At 32.6% G+C, this 8,938-nt stretch overlaps 1 protein-coding gene across 1 annotated transcript; it reads left to right on the top strand.

The window, feature by feature from the left end:
• The first annotated feature begins 7,111 nt into the window (after positions 1-7,111).
• On the top strand, positions 7,112-8,646 carry LOC119833891 (octopamine receptor). Its single transcript, XM_038358109.1, has one exon. It carries the CDS (start codon positions 7,202-7,204, stop codon positions 8,642-8,644), a length of 1,443 nt encoding a protein of 480 aa, XP_038214037.1. The 5' UTR covers positions 7,112-7,201; the 3' UTR covers positions 8,645-8,646.
• Positions 8,647-8,938: the final 292 nt, after the last annotated feature.

Below are 8,938 nucleotides of genomic sequence, written 5' to 3' on the forward strand. Positions count from 1 at the left end.
GGAAGGATAATGTCAAGGATAGGGATGAACATAGCACGGCTAATGTTGTCACAACCGACAGCTTTAGAAGATATGGATCATAAGTTCTTCTTAACATCACACTCGGTGAAAGGTAAAATGTTGAAAGGTTTGTTAGTAGAAGTTGGTAAAGATTAGTATTTACTGCATAAAAAAGTAATGCAAATAGCAATTTATCATTGAACGTTTGGTTATTCATTTTTAATATACATTTTGTAATATTTATTTAGCAAAGATGAATACAATGCGTTGCTGAATTTAATAAAACAAAACATGAACTTAGTTAATACACGAGTGTTAATTTCTTAAGTGAAGGGATCGAAACAAAACGTTGAAGGCAGTAACGAATAGCACGATGCACGGCATCCTAATTAATCTCTAGTTTTATTTTCACTTTTAACAAAATTGCATGCACAATTTTCTTGAGTGGTTCGAGTGCGTTGGTTATTTCAAGCGAACTTTATGTTCGCTGTAAAACAAAACAGTACTATTGGACTTTCTTTTGTTTGTCGTTCACTTGTCAGTTTTGATTTGCAAGTATTGTGGAGAAAAGCAATTTTATTAATTTTAAGAATTCGTAGTGTGACTTTGGATTTAGTTCATGTAGTCAAGATATAATGTGAATTACACAAAATTCTTTCAAGGGATTAATTTTTAAAGTTTATTAGGCGACATCAAAAATAAACATCAAACATGCATAGCACACGAAATTTACACTATAGGAAATTATTGTTAGATCAAAGTTTTATTATTTGCGGTTGGGTAATGTCTCAACTCTGATACAAATTATTGCCTTGATTATAAAGAACACATTTCACCTCCTTCTGAAACAAATAAATCTTTTATACACATTAAGTCGGAACAACAGAAAAACTGTACAGATAAGCATTTTTCAGCTCACTGAAACTCGTTTGGTAGCCGAGAAACGAGTTGGTAAACTGTTTATAATGTAATTAATACTATATCTATGTTTCATATGAAGCCACAAAATGTTTGAATGAATACATATTTTGCATTTCTTCCGTTTCAAAATTGCAATAACCAATTTATCAAATGGATCTGAAATAAATATTGCACGAGCCGGAGCCCTGCGACATGTTTCCTTATCCTCACTCTTCTCGGTCCATACTTTTATTTCCGTCGTCCATCCTTTCCTTATCTTTTGCTCCTTAAAAGCGGGAAACGGTTTTGCAGCAACTACTTCTACAAATATTCATAGATGGTGGTTATCGCTATCCATCAGACGAACCACCAACTCAGTTACCGGCTATTATGCAAAATAAAATAAAAACTAAATCAATATTTACTTTACGTATTTCAGGGTGTGGTCAAAATTGCAGTAAATCCTACTTCCTACTAATGTTATAAATGCGAAAGTTTGTAAGGATGTGTGTGTGTTTGTTGCTCTTTCACGCAACAGCTACTGAACCAATTGCAATGAAATTTGGTACGTGGACACCTAGACAACTGGAATAACATATAGGGAACTTTTTATCCCGATATTCCTATGGGATACGGACGTACGCGGGTGAAACCACGGGGCGCAGCTACTTATTAGTAAAAGGACAAAAGTGATGCACTTTAGACGTGAAAAGATATGTTATCAAATAGTTTATATATACATAGAGACGGAGTACGAAATTGCTTCATGCGGTACAATACGATATCGATCAGGAAATTGAATTTGAAGTCTTCATCTATGTGAAACCAAGCGAACAGTTCTGAACTATTTTTCATCACAACGTACTGTTACAAGTAATGCTTCATCTAACTTTAAGAAACTAACTGACAATCTGACTATGGTAGATTTATATCTTTGTTCAAATGAATCCAATGCTATTGTTATACGAGAATACAATTTAGAATTTCTATATACGCGCATTTAACGATCTTAAGGCTTTTATTTGTCTCAAACTTCATGAAACATTTCAATTCAAAAAAGTCGAAACAAGTATAGTATATTATAACGGAAAAATTGCTTAAGAAACTAAATAATGTTTGTGAACAGCTTCTCAAGCAGCTTCGGGAATAAAAAGCTTATAAAAAGTTTAATAGTGGTCGTTTAAAGTTAGAAAATGGGTGAAATAAATAGTTGCCGCTTATTTGTTCCCGTCAGGCTAACGTTATCTGGCCTTTGTTTTGTTACAAAATAATGATTAAAAAAGAACTGGTGGTTGACTTCTTCTTTTATTAATCTTGTGTTTTTAGCGTCATTCCGTACAAAGAATAGCTTTCTTGTTCTCCGCCTACGGCTTCGCTCGAGAATTTCTCAGGAAATTCCCATAGGAAATAGATGTATCAGCGTGGCAAAGGCGATGTGATCTCTATCTTATACTCACTACACATACTAATCTATGCTAATATTATGAAGCTGAAGAGTTTGTTTGTTTTTTTGTTTGAACGCATTAATCTCAGAAACTACTGGTTCGATTTCAAAAATTCTTTCAGTGTTAGATAGCCCATTTATTGAGGAAGGCTATATACTATATATGTACCACGGGCGAAGCCGAGGGGCCCGCTAGTCATATTATAATATCGCTTCGTTTCTACCTGATAGAAAGATAAACAAGTAACCATACTCTGTCTTATTTAAATATTAGTAAATATAAGTAGCTACTTATTGAAATACTGGGTATTTCTCATGATTATTTATTTTAAAATGAGATAACATCCATAGAAGAGATCATCCATGGTACTTGAAATAATAACAATTATTTAAACCATTACATGCAAATGAAGCATTGTTACGAATCTATATATTATATCATTATTCATTCTGTAGTTCATAAAATGAAGCTCAATTTCCGTGCGAAACATTTCGGAAGGATGTTCTGTCAAAAAGTCTGTCAGTTAAAGCGATTCTCTCACATGGTTACCGACCCTGTTGAAACTTGGAATGTCGGCGGAGACATTTGATTGACGTCGTCTTTATTTTATAACTTTAGCGTAATTATATTGAATGGCTTACATTGTAAAGAGCAATAAATATTTTGTCGTTAATGCTTTCAATTGATTTGCTGTTGTTCTTTTATGTTCTTATAAAATAATTATATTTTCTTACTTAACGTTCGGGTATTTGTGACTTTATAACGATACTGTACATTTAATATTTAGTTTTATAGCATTGAAATGCTTTATATTATGATATGGTACATCATTGATGATAATTAAATATGTAGTAGTTTATATTTGATAAAAAATCGGGTTAGAAAATTGCAGTTCCCATGCAAACCACAGCTGTGTAAATTTAATGTTGTAGTTGTTTATTAAGCACGTATGATGAATATGAAATATGAAGACAATCACAGTAATTAGTGTTACCTATATGTGTATATATGTTACCTATATATTAGTGGTCGAGTTACCATATATTGGTGAAACAATTTTCCGTCCCATGGGAATGAGATTCCTTATCGCGGCGGATCATATTTCATAGACTTTACTCTTTAGCCTCCTCCCTATCTCCAGGCACAAAAACCATAACAAACAAACAAACACTTTCTCATTTCTACTATTACCAATAATAGAATCAATACTGATTGCCTTGGATGTAGGTTATTGCAAAATTTCAGTCGAATTTTATTAACTTCATGATAAGTACGTCGATCAAATTCGACTTTATTGATATATTCGAAATGTAAAGGCGTTTGTAAGAAAATTGAATGTTCTTATAGCATGTTATTTTGAATAATATGAAGACTTAATGATATGTACGATGTGTTTTACGTAGACCTTGCTGTTATTTGTGTGTAACAAATATATACTACATGAAAGATTCTATCACTGTTTTACATTAACTGCAAATTAGGTTTAGGTAATCAAATTTTTACGTTACTCGCGTTACCGTGACCGTGTCTGACGACGATTATCAGAAAAGAATATCTTAGCAACATATATTAACGCCCCATTCAATACTTGCGTACCTATTGGCCTCGGATTTTATCATTTTACGTACTGTGTATTTCTACAGAGTATAAAAGAAACGCTCTTCTATAGGGTACTTTTTCAATTCAACAAAAAGTTTCTGTATTGGAAAAGCTGTCAGAATACGGTACAATTCTAAGCCGAAATTATTATATTTAAGCCCAGCTTTGACGGAATTATTGAAAATCTTATTCACGCAAGCGACTTTATTGGATAGGTTCGATTTGAAAATATAAATACATTACTTTCATTCAAACTTCTGAGTGTTTAACGTAGCAAATCACAAAAGAATTTAGTGAATTTATTTCTAACTAATATTTCTATAATAATGTGTACGACAAATACCTCAACAAGTAAACTGAAAACTTGGAATAACATTCGCTCTTACATGCTAAGTTGCGTAGGATAAAGTGATGGATATATAGTTGTATATTGAAATCTCTTATTCCCGATATTTGAGAAATTGTATAAACGACATCATAAATGATTTCGCTCATACAATTTCAACATCGAAACGATAAATATCAATGTGAATTAAGCAAAATTGCGATTCACAATAGTTGCTACGAAATAAATTCATATCATACTAACATAATCAATAGTAATTAACTGAAGAATTTATTTGTTGGAACGCACTTATCTTAGGAACTGCAAGGCATTTATCAATAACTTCTTATCATGGCCCTCCTAATAATAAAAGACCCAATTGAATTTTTGATTTACATGAAGTGTATTAATAATTATAACTATAGCTGAGTACTTCGTTTTTCATTTAACGTAATATAACGTAAATATAAATAATCAAAGCATTATATTAATATCGTGGAAGTTAAATAAAATCAAGAAAAATATTATTCACCCAAACAAAGCTTACTAAAATTATGATATTAGAACCTGTCCAGAACTGTCAGTCCTGAACCAGTGAACAATTTCAAAGTTCATACAGTTTTATGGACAGGTAAAATACAAACAACATTATATTGTGTTGTCATTTATAAACATTCCAGTTGTTTATTATATAAACAAAATGAAACTGAACATTGATACCGATTTAGCGACCTTTAACATGGTTTCAAAAGGCAGGTATAAATAAGAATCTAAAAGATCAAAGGTAACCTTTAAATTTTGGCTACGTGATATCTATCACAAGTCAATATTCCTTATAACTTATCACATCAAAGGGTTTATCGTAAAACACAATGATAGCTGAAGATTCTCTTAATTTGTTTTATTTATCATTTAAAATCTAAGTTTTATTATGAGGAATGTTTTGTCGATGTTTTCATCGCTATTTAATATCACAATTTAATGGCGACGAAGGCATGCATATTTCATAAAAATGTGTTATTAACTCTCCTTCTTTCGCAAAATTTGCACTTTAAAGCAGTGGCGTAAGAAATTCATAAATTGAATTGCACGAATTTTAAATTCACTTTTATGAAAATATTCTTTTTCCCTGACCTTTTTTCATGTCTTTTTAATCATGTAGCTTCCTATAAAAAATATAATTTCGTAATTCGAAATATTACAATGCATTATTATTAAATTCATATTTCATAAATATTACAAACATTATAAATTTGTAGCGGTTATACAGATTTTTTTATATTAAATTATACCTATATAGTCCTTTCTTCAACACTCATAATACGGATGTCTATGCGCATTTGTATTCCATCAGACAAAGTGTCTGCTCGTTCCTTCATACCTTCCAATAACATAAAAAAAATACATTATACATACGAAAAATGTTATCATTTAAGATTTGTAATTTAATTTTAACCAGATTAAGTAACAGATACTACAGGTTTATATTACCTCCAACTAGAAAGAACTTAGAAACTCTAAATCTTATTTTAGATACTGACTAGATTTACTACAACTAAGTTGGTATTATAGCATCCCAAAACCATAAGCATACATTCAACTCGCTAACGCTATTTATAATGCACAAATAGTCACTATAATTAAAGTGTTCGTAACACGTACAAAAAATTTCTTGTAGCACTTATTCGGAATTCTGTAATCGTGTTGACCTCGACGCTACGTGGTTATTGGTTTTCATCGAAGTAACGGAGATAATACATTGGAAGAGACAGGGTATACGTTACGTATAAGTACAAGCTTATAAAGCGGGCCATCTTCCGTTTAATATTATATAGGAATGATATGTAGGGCCCTTTATTTCACACGTTCTTTAGTTGGTGGACGAAACGTTATACCATTCGCAGCATTATTAAAAGCACAATAGATTTGTTATTGTAAAAATCTAAATTCATTTCCAACAAACATTTATTTACTATTTTCTTGTGTTTGATTTCACGCAACTTTTATACATTTAGAAATTAAAAAACTTTTTAACGGATTTTAAAAGCGATCTATTATATTATTAAACCGACGTTTCGGACACTTTACAGCGAGCGTGTTCACGGGGAGACTCTCTCTCTCTCCCTCGTTTTTAATTTCTAAACCATTATTTTATTTAAACTGTATTTCAAGCACTCTATCGAGTATTTATTTAATATTTGTAATTACATGCGTAATTGTTAAACCTTATATGCCCAATCACACCCAACCTTAAACACGTTTTAAGAAAATCCTTACTATAAGTCTTAACAAAGAAAACATTATTTAGAGTACATTTTACTTAACGAACAAAAATAAATCACAGTAAAAACAAATTGATTTTACATACCCGCAAAAGCGAGGAAATATGAAGAATATAGGTGTATCGCGGCTCAAGCCGTTCCTGTCAAATCCATACGCAGCTTCATATTTTATAAACGCCTCGGGCAAACTGAAGATAATATCACAGCGAATATTATCTCTAAAAATCAGAATCTAGATATTATGCGGATGATTTAATAGGAATAATATATTGCGCAAAACATTCCTTTGTTTTGAAATAAGATTACCTAAGGTTAGAGCTTATATCATGTTGAGAGGGTCTTATGAACTGGAATCTGAAGTATGTTTTTGTTTGTTTCAGATATTGTCACGAAAAGGATAAAAATAATCCAGCTTTCAGTGGTGAATTCAACAAGCAACGAAGCGATTTTGCGTGTTGATTTTGAACCTTGCAAAGCCATGCAGTGTATGCATTATGAAGAGGAAGATTATTAATTTGTAAAAATGGAATCTTCAATGTACTTATTATATAACCCAGAAGCCGATACGAATAATATCAGAAATTGCCATGTGAGGATATTCTCAGGCAATGTTAATAAAGCGACGTGAAATAAACTAGAATATTAATAAAATGGGTCAGACTAACACGCATGTCTATAATAATTACACTTCATCAAACTACTCGCAGCCCTATGACATAATTGAGTTGGATAAAGACGATTGTGCGGTCGCTGATGATCCTAAATATCCTAGTAGCTTGGGGATTACGCTTGCCGTGCCAGAATGGGAGGCTATTTGCACAGCCATTGTTCTCACTCTAATTATTATATCTACGATAGTTGGTAACATCCTCGTAATTCTCAGCGTGTTTACATACAAACCCCTGCGAATAGTTCAAAATTTCTTTATTGTGTCACTCGCGGTAGCCGATCTCACGGTTGCAATATTAGTTCTTCCTCTAAACGTAGCTTACTCAATATTAGGACAATGGGTTTTCGGAATCTATGTGTGCAAAATGTGGTTGACCTGCGACATAATGTGTTGCACGTCATCGATATTGAACTTATGTGCGATCGCTTTGGATAGATATTGGGCTATTACTGACCCTATAAATTACGCCCAAAAAAGGACATTGGAAAGGGTGCTCCTAATGATCGGTATAGTGTGGGTGCTATCTCTCATCATTAGCTCTCCACCATTGTTGGGATGGAATGATTGGCCTGAAGTGTTTGAGCCTGACACGCCTTGTAGATTGACATCTCAGCCGGGCTTCGTAATATTTTCCTCGTCCGGATCTTTTTATATTCCCTTAGTTATAATGACAGTGGTGTACTTTGAAATATATTTGGCAACAAAGAAAAGATTAAGAGACCGCGCAAAAGCTACAAAAATAAGCACTATTTCAACGGGTAAAAGCAAATACGCAGCAAAAGATAGTGATCCACACGACCAAGATTCCGTAAGTTCTGAGGCTAATCACAGTGAACACCAAGGTGTTACGCGTCTTGTATCTGATACGGAAAAGAAGAAAAAACCCAAAAAGCATTCACAAGCTAAGAAAAAACCAGCGAAACGATGTTATTGGAGTAAAGATGATAAATCACAAAACAAATTAATCGTACCAATACTATCAAACGAAAATTCTGTGAGTGACATGGTGGATAATCCGGAAAATCGTAACACATCATCAGAAAGTAATTCAAAAGAGACACACGATGAAGATATAGAAATTGTAGAAGCTGGTTCAACGAAATCACACAAACGTGCTAGACCCAACCAACAGAACACTGTTTATCAGTTCATTGAAGAAAAGCAACGAATCTCATTAACTCGTGAACGGCGAGCAGCCAGAACTCTTGGGATAATAATGGGAGTATTTGTCGTGTGTTGGCTCCCATTCTTCGTCTTATATCTCGTGATACCGTTTTGTTCGAGTTGCTGCTTATCGAACAAGTTCACAAACTTTGTTACATGGCTTGGTTATGTAAATTCTGCTCTCAATCCTTTAATATATACGATATTTAATATGGACTTTAGGAGAGCGTTCAAAAAATTGCTTTGTATAAAGCCGTGAGGTGTGCCAAAATAGAGTGTAATTACTGATAAAGCATAGCAAATGCAATTTATTAATTGAACGTCTTATTTGCTCAATATGAGATTGATGGTTGATGTATACTAGTTAGTACTCGAGGATTAGTATTAGTACTATGTATGTATGGGAATATCGATAATTTATTAAATAAGTACTAAGTGAATGTAATATTTTCTCTCAATTGTAGGAATACACTTTCACTATTAGGCTGTTTTAATATTATGAATTATTATGTAAAATACTTTAGATGTAAAATTTTGTGCATAGCACGTTACG

Source organism: Zerene cesonia, chromosome 18, assembly GCF_012273895.1.
Source record: "Zerene cesonia ecotype Mississippi chromosome 18, Zerene_cesonia_1.1, whole genome shotgun sequence".
Classification (NCBI taxonomy): Eukaryota; Metazoa; Arthropoda; class Insecta; order Lepidoptera; family Pieridae; genus Zerene; species Zerene cesonia.